General features: G+C 50.8%; 2 protein-coding genes across 4 annotated transcripts in view; one reads left to right on the forward strand and one right to left on the reverse strand.

Annotated features, from left to right (window-relative positions):
• SHFL (shiftless antiviral inhibitor of ribosomal frameshifting) overlaps positions 1-15321 on the forward strand; it is a 48794-nt gene that overhangs the window by 29493 nt on the left and 3980 nt on the right. The window contains exons 10-11 of one of the 2 annotated variants that reach the window (XM_044443540.1): positions 12342-12349; positions 13701-13704. The gene's annotated coding sequence lies outside the window, so the exon portion shown is untranslated. Of the gene's footprint in view, positions 1-21; positions 382-12341; positions 12350-13700; positions 13705-15321 lie in introns of those variants that run through there. The other variant, XM_044443539.1, reaches the window with a different exon arrangement.
• The window catches only part of ANGPTL6 (angiopoietin like 6), a 34211-nt gene that overhangs the window by 4024 nt on the left and 14866 nt on the right, over positions 1-15321 (reverse strand). The window contains exons 2-5 of one of the 2 annotated variants that reach the window (XM_044443535.1): positions 5075-5712; positions 2973-3159; positions 1659-1849; positions 346-616 (exon numbers count right to left, since the gene is read on the reverse strand). In XM_044443535.1, the coding sequence (XP_044299470.1) occupies positions 346-616; positions 1659-1849; positions 2973-3159; positions 5075-5644 (1219 nt within the window). In that variant the 5' untranslated portion in view covers positions 5645-5712. Of the gene's footprint in view, positions 1-345; positions 617-1658; positions 1850-2972; positions 3160-5074; positions 5832-15321 lie in introns of those variants that run through there. The other variant, XM_044443536.1, reaches the window with a different exon arrangement.

Raw genomic sequence — 15321 nt, forward strand, 5'->3', positions numbered from 1 at the left:
ACTCCTTATTCTTCTTCATAGGACTCCACCCTGTGCTCATGCTTCATGCTTATGGATATGTTTATATTGCTGGTTCCTATGTTTTCATGATGTGGCTGGGGATCCAAAATTATGATTCCCCACTGCAACCACAAATCTCTTGAGTTAACCTTAAACTAGTCTCTATATGACATGACCTTCCTGCAGAGGTTTTGTGCAGAGACATGGAGAAGAGCTGCACACGCCAATCTGACTTCCTGGGACCAAACCAAGGATAAAAACATCCAGAATGAGCATCATCTTCTGTCTGATTCTCACTGTTCCTGCATAGTTGTCTCTCCACGTCTGGCCCATGTGCTCTCTTACCTGAGTAAGCATCATGATCCCGATCGAGCGTGCTGAACTGTCGGCCGTTGTGCCAGGAGAGCGAGTCACCTGCATTGCCTTGATATCGCCCCAGCCTCAGTCGATAGAAATCACTCTCGGGTTCCAGGGCAAAGGTGTCGTATTCAGCATGAACCTGTCTGCCACTCCAGTCTTCCATCCACACCCGCAGCACATATGAACCCTGGCGTGTCAACCAGTGGATGGACTCCAGCCCGAGCCAGTGCTCACCTTCCAAGTTCCCAAAGCCATTCTAAGGAGACACAGGAGGTGATGTATCAGCAGGCTGGTACTGGCTCAGAAATGGCATAGGTAACCCGGGGCTCTCCTGATCTCAGATGAGGAGGACTTCCCAGTGAGGCTTTTATGGCGCCACTGCCACAGAAGGCTCCAGGGATCCCAGAATGTGCCACTTTCCATTCATGACCCTCCCACATTTTCTTAGCGCTGCTTCCATCTTTTTCCTTCTTTGAGAAAATCTGCCTGGGAGAAAATTGTGGAGCAGTGGCATGAGGCCCCTGGTTGCTGGCTCTAAGAACTGTCTGTCTGGAAGCACCATGTAGCAGCTACCATTTCTGATCATTGGCCCTGTTGCTTGGGTGCTGATGGGAGCAGTGGTGGATCAAGGCTACCCATTCTCCACCCCCACTCTGAGGAAGCAGGGAAGAAGAATGTGTGATTAGGCTTTCTGGTCCCCTACCAATCAGGGCAGTTACAGCTCTCTTGCCTAGACTACTGGAATCTCTCTGTGGGGAGAATCCATTTAAACACGCGCACCCTCAGCCGTTTAAATCATGACACCTCGGCATTCACCGCCAGTGCCTGCCACCCAGGTTCAGTACCATCTCTTTCTCACATAACCAGACTCAGTCTGTGCCTCTGGGATAAGCTTCTGCTGTTTGACCCCTCAAGGAGTAACTCTTGTGTCACCAATTCTGCTCCTTGGCAGAATCGCTAGAGTCAACTCTTCTTCCAGCTCCTTGAACCACAGACACACTACAGACCTGTGCCTTGGCACATCTGGTTAAGCTATTCTCACCCAGGTGTCTTTCTGTCTGTCCTTGCCACTTGGGCCTTGTGTGATAATGGGACTGAAGGCTCAGCACCCATCTTATGCCTCTTTGCTTGTAGCACCGCTGCACATGACTGTTTGCTTCAGTTTCCAGCCCAGACATGGGTTCTTACTTGTCAGACTTGTAAATTCAAGTGAACTTCTATTCCATAGCTCTTTGCATTCCACCTGAGCCCCAAGATTGGGGCCCCTTTGCTTTCCACCCAGAGCCACCTCTTCATACCTTGTAGTGCTGCCAGGTGATAAAGAAATTGACCGACCCATCCTGTCGCCGCTGGATGACAGTCCAACCGCCCCCATCATACTCCTGGTCACACCAAACCTGGAAGATGCCCCAGGCACCAGTTGGTTGCAGCATGGTGATGCCAGTGGGCTGCCCATCCTGTTGAGCTGCTTGACAGTCATGCCAAGGCCCTATGCCAGGAAGATAAAAGTGAGGTATTAGGAATTGGAGTGCACAGTGCGCTCCTTTTTAAAAAGCACATCTCAGCTGGGAGGCTAGGGCCACCTGTTGTGCTATTTTGCCTCCTGGCAGAGATACCTCTGAGCTCAGCCCGCAGATGCTTCTGTGGTGGGGAAGAATCCAGGGAAGAGGGACTGGACAGTCTCTGCCACACCAGGAGCCTCCTGCATGTTTGGCAGGGGCTGAACTCTTGCTTAATGCTCCCCGTCAGCTACAAAAGACTGTCAGGAAAGTATTGGCCTTCCTCCAGCAACTGTGGCTTGATGTTCAGCCAAATTTTAATACTAGGCTGGGGTGGGGGTGGGGATTGGGTGCTACAGAACAAAGTGCAGGGTGAGGTGCTTTTGTTTATTAGTTTTATTTTGCTCTGGCTACAGATGTTTCAGGAAAAAAGCAGGAGGCCCCTGGAGCAAATTCAGGAGAACAGGTTGCAGGGTGGGGGTGAGGACACATTAGAACAAAGTTGTTCTATTGCAGAAACTATGTCTATTCTCCCACATTGGTCAAAGCTCAATTGGTGAATTGGTTCTGTATTGTCAGGGATATTTGACAGCATCCTAACATGCCTCAATAGGCTCACAGTTAAGCTGGCGGCTGGCTAACAGCCCAACATGATTAGTGAGAGAAAATAATAAGGAAGCAGTCTTAACAAATGGCAAACTCACTTCCGTTTTCAGAGTCTACTGCTGGCAGTGTTTAGAAATATCTTCCAGCTGTTGAGGGCAGAGACAGATAAACAGTTTGAAGCTAATGCAGCTTAAATTTGAAGGAGGTGGAGAGAAAGTGAGGTTGCTTAAAAGATGAGGCAATCCCAAGATGGGGTGCAGTTGCTATTTCTGAGGATAAGCACTCCATGGGAACCAATAATGCACACCCCATAGGTAGAGTATATGCTTCCCTTTAAATATGTATGTAATGGAGTGTTTTACACAGAGGAACATCAATAACCGTCCCTCCCACAATTTCATCCCCAGCTGTTCTTGTGTTAAGTCCCAGCCGCCTCCCCCTGTGGTCCCGAGTTGCGCCGCTCGCCGTCCCCGTCAGGGCGCTTCCCGGCGACCACCTCTGCCGCACCTGTGGACTTGGTGGGCGCAACGGCAGGGGGCGGGGCGGAGCCTTCCGGGGCAGCTGAAGCCTTGTGGGGCCAGTGCTGCGCAGGCGCGGTCTGGTCTCGCTGGATGTCGTTGACCGCATCGAAGTGGCCCCTGGTCTCGTTGGCGATGCTTGCGGGGTTGTGCGGCACCACCGGCACCAGGGGCGGCTGAGGAGAAAGGAGAGGCCGCTCACACCACCAGCGCCACTCCAGGAGCTTGTACTGGGCTTTGAGGCGGGCGGGGGGAGGCTGCTCGCGGAAAGGGGCGGGGCCACGGCCAAGGGCGCTTCTGCTCTGGGCTTTCTGCACCGCAGGCCCTCGGGCGCGCCGCTACGGGGAGCCCCTCCAGAGAGTCGACTGTCTCCCTACCACTGGCACCCGCCGCCGGATCCATCCTCCTCTTTCTCATCATAGCTGCTGCTGGCCAGCCTGCCGGCCGGCCTGCAAACAAACAGCTCGTGGCTTCTCCTGCCGCTCCTCCTCTCCAGCTCCTCCGCCAACACTGCTGGCTCAGAATGAACGGCAAGGGAACGCGCAGGCCGCCAGGTGAAGCGGAGGAGCGCACCCACTCGTGGGGGGCGGGCGCTTGGCGGGTGCCAGAGCAGCCCGCCCTTGACACCAGTCCTGCCTGCACATGCTGTGGGCCAGCTCAGGAGAGCAAACCAAATGTTCCAGAGGTAAATGGGGCGATGTCAGTAGGTAGGGTGAGGAGGAAAGTGAAATGTGACCATATAATATAGAATCAAAACAACCCTTCTGCCAACTGCATGCCTGAGTATATACTCGTTTCTAAACCAAAGTGCTGGGGGACACATGACTAAGGGTGAAGAGAAGATGTACTGGTTTGGATGTGGTGGAAGCACATGGATTGGAACATGCATTTGCTGGCTTGAAAACAAATGCCACATTAAAAGGGTTCAAAGCACTGCCGCCACATCACATCTTCTTTCAACTGAAGAGAGACACCTTTCCTCTGGCTCTGACTGTCTCTGTAGCAGCAGCTGCTATCCACATGGGAAGTGGAATAGAGTTAGCATGTATTTTTTGTCAGGGCTCCTGTGTTTGCAATACTTTGGGTTTTTTTTCCTGGCTGACATGCATTTGCAGACAGAGAGTGGGGAAAGCTTTGCTTGGCCTACTATTAAGGCTGGGCCTGGGGCGGTGGGGAAGGCAAGCATGGGGCTTCTCTACTCCAAGCAAATCCTTCTTAGAGCTATGGCCTAGCTCTCACTGAAGTGGTAACACAGACCATACCAATTTAAACTGTATGTATATCTGTCCATGGGCAGGAGGATGCTTACATGATGGAATTTCCTGTGCATAGAAAATGAATGTGTCAGGAAGGCAACTTTTGTTATGTGCCATCAAGTCATCTCTGACTTATGGTGACCCTGTGAATGAAAGCCCTCCAAATAAGTTCAAGGCCATGGCTTCCTTTATGGATTTTTCCCATTCATATGCTCATTTTTCATATGTGGGATTGTGTGTCTGTCTGTCTTCGATAAGGAAAGTCATGTTAGCCCCTTCGTGTAGCTTGAAGTGGTATAAACCAAACAGTGGTTCTCAGAAAGGACTAAACCATATTACCAAGGGCAGTGGTCTCTGAGGAGACAGGGTAGCTTCCATGAAGGTTTGGGTCCCATCTTTGGTTATAAAACTGTCACTGTCTCCTGACAAGCCTGTAGCCTAGTCTTCCCCAAAATTGTACCTTCTAGATATGTTGAATTACAGCCCCCAGCATCCTCAGTCAGTTAAGAATTGTACTCCAATATATCTGGAAGGCACCAGGTTGGGCAAGATTACTTTTCTCTGCTCCTTCTGCTCTACTGTTCTCCATCCAGTCCTATTTCTCAGAGTGCTTTTCAGGCAGATGGCTAGTCTGTCTTTCCCCCTTAAAGGATTCTTTTTTGAGGTGGGGTGGGGTGGAAAGCAAATTAGGGAAGAACTGGTAGCAAAACACAGGAGGGTTATAAATGGAAGGTAATGGCCTCTCCCACCCCCAAACAAATTCTATGACTAGGGCAAGGGAATCACAGCATACAAATCCCATCTGGAAGCATGCCCAGATCCCTCTGGCCAGTACCTGTGGATGCATCCTGCCGTTTGCTCCTTGTTGGCACTCCCTCTCCAGCCGGCTGATGAGGGCACTCTGGTTGTTGACCAGGGCAGCTAGGGCGAGGTACTTGCCCTCCAATTGGCGATAGTTGGCAGCTACACGCAAGGCCTCGGCAGAGGCGTTGGCCACCCGCCCTTCCAGCTGGGAGGTCTGTACTGGCCGCTCTCGTCGCTGGAGGATCTCATGAAGCAACTGAGTATAGAGCTGGGTGACGCGGGCATTGACATTGCGGCTCTCCTTGCGCAGCGCCTTGACCTCGCTCACCACTGCCCCATCCACCTCCACCATTCGCCGCAGTTCATCCATTTGGGCCTGTTGCTGGCCCAGCTGGTGGCGGAGCTCTTCCACCTCACTGTGATTGAGGCGCAGGGGCTCTGGGGGAGGTCGCACGCTGCTCCAGCACACAGCCCCCGTGAACTTCTGCTGGGGCAAGATGAAGGTATAGGTGCACCTTGGCCCAGTGAGGGGTTCAGGACCAGGCAGTACCAGCTGGGCCAGGCTCACCAGCAGTGCCACCACCAAGTGCTGGGGCTTCATGCTTTTGGGAGAAGGAGCCGCAAGAGGGATCAGAAACAATAATTCTTGTATCTCTCTCCCTGGAGGATCTATGAAGTACAGTCCTGTTAATTTCAGGTCTGGTATTACCTTATCACGAGAGCATTGAAAGGAGATGGTCTTAAGATAAACATATTAATGAGCTTCACACTTGGGTTCATTCTTACCCTGCTGGGAATAAACCTATCTATGCAGTAGAGACATCCTGTAGAACAGCCTCCCCCAGAACTAGATTCTCATTACCTATTGTATATACTAAAGACATATTACTTCATGTTTAATTGGGCTGGGTTGTGGCTGCAATCAGACCATCTTGTTTGTGTCTGAGAAACTCCCCTGCTCTGAGTCCCCTTTCACCAACTGTACATCTTGGTCATTCCCAGAGACTGCATGTCCACCTGGGAAGTCTGGCCTTGGCATAAGCATCTCCACTTCTCTCATCTCAGACTCTCAGCTTGGCCCACATTCCCAGCTCCCCCTCTCAGTTCTCTTTCAGATTCTGATTCCTCTGAAGTCCAGCTAGCAATCTTTCTCACTCCCAACATATGGCAACTTGGGAATGGCAGTCCAGAATATCTGTAGGTTTCCAGGTTGGGGAAGGCTGCAGCAGGAAATAATCTGACAAGGAACAAAACCTGCACCTGGATTTGTGGCATATTCTACCTATGCAATGGAATGAAGTGGTAATGTTCTGAGTGGAGAGAATGGAAGCACCCAGAGCACCAATCCCCTGGGAAGTTCTGCTGTGCAAGCCACACCAAAATGAACTGGATCTGTCAACTTTTCCAAAACCAAGCAGGGTCAGCCCAATACATTTCACTGTCTGAAGCAAATGGCATCTCACCCAATCCACCCACACACAAGTCAAGGTTCCTAGTACCCAAGTCTGGCAAAGTGATTTAACAACAACCAAACAACACATTTGCAGCTACCCTTTTGGAACATGCAGAATCAGTATTCTGTGCTGGTTACTTCACTGTTTAATGGCTGGAGCAGCTAGATTAAAAGAGGCCAGTAGCAAGCGTTCAGCTCTTTCCTTTCATATCCCAGCTAATAGTTCCACTCAAACCAAAGAACTTTTCAACCATTTATTTTTTCCTCCATCTCCCATTTTGTTGTTTAGCTTGCCTCAACCAGGGGGAAGAACATGGCAGGCCTAGCTTTCTCACAGAAAGAATACTCTTGCATGATAAAGGCGGGAGAAACTAAAGAGTGGCACCACATCATAGTTCCCCCTCCCAAACACACCTTTTTACTTTCACAAGAGTAGCTTTCTAGATGAAATTTACCGCCTCCTTCCCTCTACCTTGGGAATGTTAAATAGCAAAGTGGAGGAGAAAACAGAATTGTTAAAAGTAAATTGATCTTGTGTTTCAGTGGAATTGCCAGATGTGATGTGGCAGGGAAGATTAGACTTCCTTCCAATCACCCTACCCTCCCTTTTCAGCCAGCAGCCTCCTCCACCTCCTAAAAATACAGCCGATGAAGTCAGTTGAGAGTTTCAATATTTAGAGGCTGGGGCGTTGCTATAGGTTTACAGGGCTGGCTTGGAAGGTCTCATAAGTGCCAACAGCTCTTGCCAATACACACTGGGAAGTGGATCCAATTTGGCACAGGAAAGACCATTAACGTCCCCACCATCAAGTCAGACGGTTATATCCTCCCAGCTTCTGGGCTGCTGCCTTGCTGTTCCCATCAAAAGAGATGGGATTCCAAAGCAGGGTTTGGGTATGTTTTATGTATTTATTTTCTACAATTATTTATAGTACAAGACACTTCAGCCAGAGACAGATGACTGCTTTAAAAGGGAAGGTTGAAAGTTTCACTTCTAATAGTAACCCAGCCTTCCCTAACTATGTGTCCTCCATATGTGTTGGACTACAATTCCCATCATACCCATAGTTGAGGAAAGTTGTCATCTAACTCATCTTGGAGGCACCAGGTTGGCAAAGAGTGGCTACCTGACTCAGCTCCTTAGTGCTTTATCTTTCATGATCCTGAGAGCTCCTTTTCTGGCTTCACTCAAGCCCAGACTGTTTTGCACCTATGGGCACATCTGATAATTGGAAAAGCTGCTATGGGCCCCACCGCCAGATGGCTCCCATGAAGAATGTAGCTGGCACAGAATGGCTACCATGGGGGCCTGGCTAGTCAAGAGGTGGTGTGGGGAGAGGAAGAACAAGGCTGGGAGGCAGGGGGATGTGGAAATTGTTCCTCCCTGGTCAGACAAACTCTCGTCCATCCACACAGACCTTTCCCTTTTGTTTATTCTCTCTCCACTCCCATCCTCTATTGCAGTTCCTTTCCTCTCTCCCTTCAACCCTTTTCCCTGCTATTTCTCCCCTCTCTATTCTGAGTCTGGTTCTGTTCTGTTCCACCTGACTGCTTTGCTGTTCTCTCGATTCACTATTTCTCTCCCCCTTCCCACATACTTCTGCCTCACTGCTCTTAACCTCTAATCCAAGGGTCCTCAAACTTTTTAAACAGGGGTCCAGTTCACTGTCCCTCAGACTGTTGAGGGGCTGGACTATAGTTTGAAAAAAAATATGAATGAATTCCTATGCACACTGCACATTAAAATTAATTAAAATTAAAATTAAATACATAATTAAAATTAATTAAATACATAATTACAATAAAAATAATTAAAAAATTAAAAATGCTTGCTCCACTCACTTGGGCTGCAGCAGAAGCCCAAGATGAGGTGGGGAAGAGCATGTCCATATTTAAGGGACACAGCTCATAGCTACAATGTCCGTGATCGAGCTGGGTGGGGGGAAGACGGACGCAATCATGCTCGGGGGTGGGGGGAAGACAGACATGATTGCAGTCACGCTTGTGCAGGGAAGGTGGGGGCGATTGTGGGCACCTTCTCCCCCCCCGAGCACAACTGCGATCGTGCCCATCTTCCCTGCACGAGTGCGACTGTGATGGCAGCCATCTCCCCACTGAGTATGGACTCGCTCGGAGTTAGTTTTCTCCAAGTGAGTTCAAAAGCTCTGAGGTGGGTTGGAGAAATGAGCATGGTGGGCTGGACCCGGCCCGCAGCTGTAGTTTGTGGACCCATGCTCTAATCTATCTCTTTCACTCCCCTATGCCCCTTTGCCTTGCCTTCCTTTTCTATCCTCTGAACAGCTGATCAGCTCAGGATGAGGAACAGGAAGGAGAACCTGGTGCTCTATCATTTTTTATTTGTTTCAAATTATTTTTTGAAGGGGGCAGGGAGTGAACAGCTGTACTGGGAGTGCCCATGGGCCCCACGGTGCCTGTGGATAATGCGCTGAAGATCCCTGGCCTTTCCTTTGTTTTGTCCTTTTCTATACCTCATGGCAGGGACATGGCTAGGCCTCAGACCATGGTTTCTCAGCCTCCAATCAGTTCTCCAAGAACCCCAGATCCATTTCCCAGGGTTCTGAGGGTGCAGTGGCACCACTGGAACGCACATTGTATGGGGTAATTTTCACAGATGTATTCTTAGTGAGGGGGGAGGTCCAGTTCATAGGTGGCAGGATTGGTCTGCCGTTGAATCTGGAAGGGTCCTTGGTATCTGTAAACCAGTTTGGCTGGAGGGCGTGGTGAGGCGTAGTGTTGAGTAGAGAGCCAGACATTATCCCTGATACATAGACTGGGGCTCTCTTGGCGTTTCCAGTCAGCGTATTTTTTATATGCGGCCTTAGCCTTTTCCAGGTGCTGGGAAAGTTTGGTCTAGGTCTTCTGGATGGTACTGACACGTTTGTTGACAGAGGGGACAAGGGAAGTGCCTGGGGTGCATGAGTGATTGCAGGGATGGAAACCATAGGTGGCGAAGAAAGGGCTGTGACCTGTGGATGCGTGTCTGGCATTGTTGTACGCAAACTCTGCAAGAGGTGGCAAGTCCATCCAGTCGTTTTGATGGTATCCCATGAAACATAGGAGGTATTGTTCCACCACCTGGTTAACTCTTTCAGTTTGCCTGTCTGTCTGGGGGTGGTAGGCGGATGGCAGGTGCTGCTCAGGAGCTTCAAGAATACTGCACAGAACCGTGAAGTGAACTGGGTACCTCAATCTGTGATCATGGCATCTAGGAGGCCATGTAGCTGGAATATATGGGTCAGGAGTAGTGCACCATCTGTTGTGTGGTGGGAAGCTTGGACAGGGGAACGAAGTGGGCCAGCTTGGTCAGCGTGTCCACCACCACCAGGATCACCATGTGCCCTCTTAATGGGAGAAGCTCCACGATGAAGTCTGCAGTGACCATGGACCAGGGCTGAGTTGGCACGGGTAAGGGCTGTAGGAGGCCATGGGGCAGATGATGTGGTGTCTTGACTTGGGCATAGGTTTCGCAGGACTGGAGGTATCTCCAGACATCTCGTGGGAGGCCGGGCCACCAGTACCCACGAGAGAGCAAGTGCATCATCTTTGTGAAATCCCAGTGTCTGACGTCTGGGCATCGTGGCATTGCTGCAGTACTGGAAGGTGCAGAGCTCCTTCGGGAATGTAGAGACATCCCCTATAGTAGAGGCAGCCTGCTTGTTCTTCTAGAACTGGGGCGTTGGAGGAGCTCAAAGCTGCATTTTGATTCTGCTTTGCCCAGGCATAAGTATCCCCAGCAAGGGCTTGGCAGACTTGATCAAGGTATTCCTGTTCTATGGTAGCACAGAAGAAGTTATGGGGCAAGAACAGGGGCATAGGTATTGGAGCTTCATCTTGTTGATCCTTGCGGGATAAGGCATTTGCCTTGCTGTTCTTAGTCCCTGGGTGGTAGGTGTTGTGGAAGTTGAAATGGGAGAAAAACAAGGCCCAGAGTGCCTGTCTTGGCTGCAAACATGTCATTGACTGGAAATGCTCAAGGTTTCGATGGTCAGTGAAAACCTGCACCAGGTGTTTTGCACCCTCCAGAAGATGGCATCACTCCTCGAAGGCAGCTTTTATGGCCAGAAGCTCCTTGTCCCACACATTGTAATTCCTCTCAGCTTGGGTCAGCTGCCACAAATAGTAGGCACAGGGATGGAGCACATGGAGGGGGGCCTTCCTCTGAGATAGTACTGCCTCCCAGGGCCTGACTCAAGGCGTCCGCCTCTACTATGAAGGGCAAGTCTGGATCAGGGTGTGTCAGGACAGGGGCTGAGATGAATGCAGATTTGAGTTGATCGAAGGCCGGTTGGGCTGCCACAGACCAGGAGAACTTGGCCCCCTTCTTAAGAAGAATGGTGAGGGGTGCCACCCTTCAATGAACCTTCTATAGAAATTGGTGAACCCCAGAAAATGCTGGACCCCCTTCACATTCTTAGGGGGTTCCCAGTCCAGGATGGCCTGGATTTTCTTGGGGTCCATTCGAAGTCCTGTAGGGGCAATGTAGCCCAGGAACTCTGTCAAACGTTGGTGAAATGTGCACTTTCCCAGCTTGGTGTAAAGACGGTGCTCCCAAAGCCGGAGAAGGACGACGCAGACATGCTGGATGTGTTCCTCCATGGACCCAGAAAATATCACGATGTTGTTGAGGTAGGCAATGATGAAGCAGTCTAACATGTCACGCAGGACATTTTTGACAAAGTGCTGGAAGGTCGTGGGGGCATTAGTCAACCCAAATGGCATTACCCGATACTTGAAATGCCCATATCGGGTCTGGAACACTGTTTTCCATTCATCGTCCTCCTGGATGTGGACGAGATTATATGTTTCCTGCAGATCTAGTTTAGTGGAGATGTGGGGCCCCTGTAACGGCTCAAATAGTTCTGGGATGAGAGGCAGAAGGTACCAGTTTTTGACAGTGACCAGGTTCAGTCACTGGTAATCAATACAGGGGTGGAGACTGCCATCCTTTTTTTCACAAAAAAGATAGACACCCCAGCAGGGGACATGGAGGGCCAAATAAACCCACGGGCCAGATTGTCATCCAGGTATTCCCAGAGGACCTTGAGCTCAGGGGCTGAGAGAGCATAAATTCACCCAAACGGAACCTCTGCTCCTGACTGGAGATCTATGGGGCAGTCGTAGGGCCAATGGGGAGGCAGGGTTTCGGCCGCCTTCTCAAAAACGTCCGCCAGGTCACGGTAAGGGGCTGGAAGCAAGCTTGGTGGAGATGGTTCCACAGCTTTCCCTGGGAGTGCTTGAGGTATGGTCCCATGGCCTGTAGTGGCTGCTAGCTGTGTTCTCATGCCAGTGGTTACTGGATCCCAGAGGCACAGTTCCTAGCAGCGGGGAGACTGGAAACAGACGTTCCGCTGCACCCAAGAAATAGTAGGGTTGTGCAGAGTCAGCCAGGGAATCCTGAGAACTACTGGGAAATGAGAGGTCCAGATTAAATCAAAAGAGATCCATTCCTGGTGGCCTGGTGCAAATAGTATGCCTAATGGCTCGGTTTCAAGCGTCATGGGGCCCAGTGCCAGCAGAGAGCCATCTAGCCCCTCGACAGGGATGGGTCTCTCTTTCTGCTGGGTTGGGATGTGGAACCTTGTGGCAAACTCCAGGTCCATGAAGTTTGAGGAAGCCCCAGAGTCCAGCATAACTTCTCCCCCCAGGAGTCCCCCTTGGAGCAGGATTAACTGGACAGGGAACACAAAGTGGGGGTGAATGGGGGCCGGTCCGGGTGGGTTTACCCTTATGACCGCCAGGGAAGTCCATTTCCTGCTGCTGGGCTTTTTGCAGGGCACGCATTGGGAAAATGGCCCTTCACCCCACAATACAAGCAGAGTCCCAGGTTCCTATGTCGCTGCTTTTTGGTCAACATCAAGCGATGCCAAGACCCATCTACCTGCATGGGTTCTGGCAGGGGGTCCACGCTGGGAGGAACTGCTTCTCAGTGAGGGTGCAGCATGTCTGGGTGGGCAACCCACTGCTCTTTCTCTCTCTCGATTAGCCAGGCATCAATGCCGATGCATAGCACAATGAAGTCGCCCAGAGCAGCCGGCGGAACAACCAAGCCAGCTTATCTTTGATTGTGAAATGCAGCCCCGAGCAGAAATGGAAATGCTGTGTGGCCTCGTTCCACTGCGTATTGGCCACGAGGCAGCGAAACTCGGTTGCATAGTTAGCCACAGATCTTCACCCTTGCCATAAAGACTGTAGGGCCTGTTCCGTGGTTAGCTCCCAGTCAGCCTCCCCGAACATGTCCATGAGGGCCCGTATAAACAGGGTCAGATTCCCCAGCATGGGATGGTCAGTTTCCAAGAGGGGCAACACCCAGGTGAAGGCAGGGCCAGACAGGAGACTCGCCATCAGTGTGACATGGCTGTGTACAGTGGGGTAGACATCTGGGCATATCTGGAACAGGAGCCGGCACTGGTTGACAAATCCCTGCAATGCCTGATGGTCCCTGGAGAAGCATGCTGGCAAGGGAGCTGCGGGGGCCTGGTGGAGAACAGCAGCTGGGGCTGCATTGCAGAGGGTGGCCAATTCATTCTGCAGGGCCAGCACCTGGGCCTGCAGGACTTGGAGCACATTGCCAGTGTCAGTGCTCATGGTGGCCTAGGTCAGAGTGCGGTGCTGCCTCAGCAAACTGTCAGTGTCCAGGGCAAGGGCAGCTGGCCAACAGGGCAACGGCACCAGGATCCAGGCAGACAGGGCAAGACAAGTCCAGTGCACAGTCCAAGGTCAAGCCAGAAATCAATACACAAACCAGGTCCGTAGAGATGGTTAGCGTAATCCAGAGCAAGCCAAAGGTCGGAGAACCGAGGAAGGCAGACCAGTCAAGGAGGGAAGAGGTGCAGGCAGGACAATGGAGCAGCGTTCCAGGTCTAACAGACCAGGAAGGGCTTCACCAACAAGAGAATACCTTGTTGTCATGGCAGCTTCTGAGGGGAAGAGCTGGTTCTCATATAGCTCTTCCCCAGGGCTCCCCAGGTGGAACTCATGAGCTGCAGTGGGCTGAGGACAGAATCCTGCAACTACCAGAGCTGCTCTGCTGGCCCTTGGCCAGCAGAGGGAGCCCTGAAGCTGCCTCTGGTCTTGACATAGTGAAATGTTTTAAGCAAACTCTTAAGTGGATGCTTAAAAAGTTTGTATCAACCTATCCATGTCAATGACATATTCTGTTGGGGCCCCTGATGTTTGCAGTAAGGGAGGTACCTCAAGCCTCTTCGGGGTTTTCACCTTTCGAGTTGTTATATGGGCGGTACCCCTGGGGGATTCTGGATCTAGTCAAGGAGCATTGGGAAGCCTCAACCCCAGAACCCACCTCCACCCTCCAGTATGTGCTGGATATGAGAAAGCACCTCACTGACCTAGCTCAGCGGGCCGAGAGTAATTTAAGGCAGGCCCAAGGAGAGCAGCAATATTATTATGATCAGTGAGTCCAACCCCAGACATTCCAACCAAGCCAGTGCGTTCTCCTGCCCCTACCCACGGGAGGGGGCAAGTTGTTCACACAGTGGCAGGGTCCCTATGAGGTTGTTAGAAGGGTGGGGCCAGTAGATCATGAGATACAGCTCACCAATAAGAAGTGCTCAACCCAGATTTACCACATAAATCTACTCAAAGCCTGGAAAGAAGAGTTCCAGCTACCAGGCAGATTGCATGGCTGTGGGACCTGAGACCCCAAAGGGACCTTCTATCTACCCTGGAAAGTTATCCCTTGATTCCCAACTAACGCCAGCTCTGGTAGCACATGTCCAAGCCTTGGCGGAAGAATTTGCTGAGGTGTTCTCTGATCGACCTGGGTGCATGGGAGTCATAGCCCTTCATATCCAAATGGTCCCCGGGGTCATTGTCAGAGTACCAACATGGCCATACCCACCTCCGCTGAAGCAAGTGATAATAGAAGAGGCAGGGCGGATGCTTCAACTGGGGGTCATCGAGGAGTCAGTGAGCCCTTGGAGAAGTCAGCCGGTCTCAGTACCCAAGCCTGATAAGAGTATCTGCTTCTGCATTGATTTCAGAAGGGTCAGTGCTGTATCTAAGTTCAACGCCTATGCCCCAAATAGATGGGTTGCTGGATCCTTTGGGGCAGGCTCATTTCCTTTCCGTCTTAGATCTCACCAAGGGATACTGGCAAATTCCATTAACTGAAGAGTCCAAGGAAAATACAGCCTTTGCCACCTCTGCAGAGTTATTTCATTTAAATATATGCCCTTTGGGCTGCATGGAGCAACCACAACTTATGGTAGATAAGGTGGAAAAGTTAAGCCAGTGGCCACAGCCTCTCACAAAAAGGGAAGTGCAACAATTTCTGGGACTTGCCAGTTACTACCGACAATTTCTGGGACTTACCAGTTACTACCAACGACTGGAGAAGGAAATGGCAACCCACTCCAGTATCTTTGCCATGAAAACCCCATGGACAGTACCAAAAGGCAAAAAGATATGATGCCAGAAGTTGAGCCCCTCAGGTCGGAAGGTGTCCAGTATACTACTGGAAAGAGCAGAGGGCTAGTACTAGTAGCGCGAGAAAGAATGAAGCGACTGGGTCAAAGCCGAAAGGACACTCAGTTGCAGATGTATCTGGTGGTAAAAGGAAAGTCTGATGCTGCAAAGATCTATACTCCATAGGAAGCTGGAATGTAAGATCCATGAATCAAGGCAAGTTGGATGTGGTCAAACAAGAGATGACAAGACTGAATATCGACATCTTAGGAATCAGTGAACTAAAATGGACAGGAATGGGTGAATTTAATTCAGATGACCATCAGGTATACTACTGCGGGCAAGAATCCCTCAGAAGAAATGGAGTAGCCTTCATAGTC

This window comes from Varanus komodoensis, unplaced genomic scaffold (assembly GCF_004798865.1).
Source record: "Varanus komodoensis strain SLA01 unplaced genomic scaffold, ASM479886v1 scaffold42, whole genome shotgun sequence".
NCBI classification, from domain to species: domain Eukaryota; kingdom Metazoa; phylum Chordata; class Lepidosauria; order Squamata; family Varanidae; genus Varanus; species Varanus komodoensis.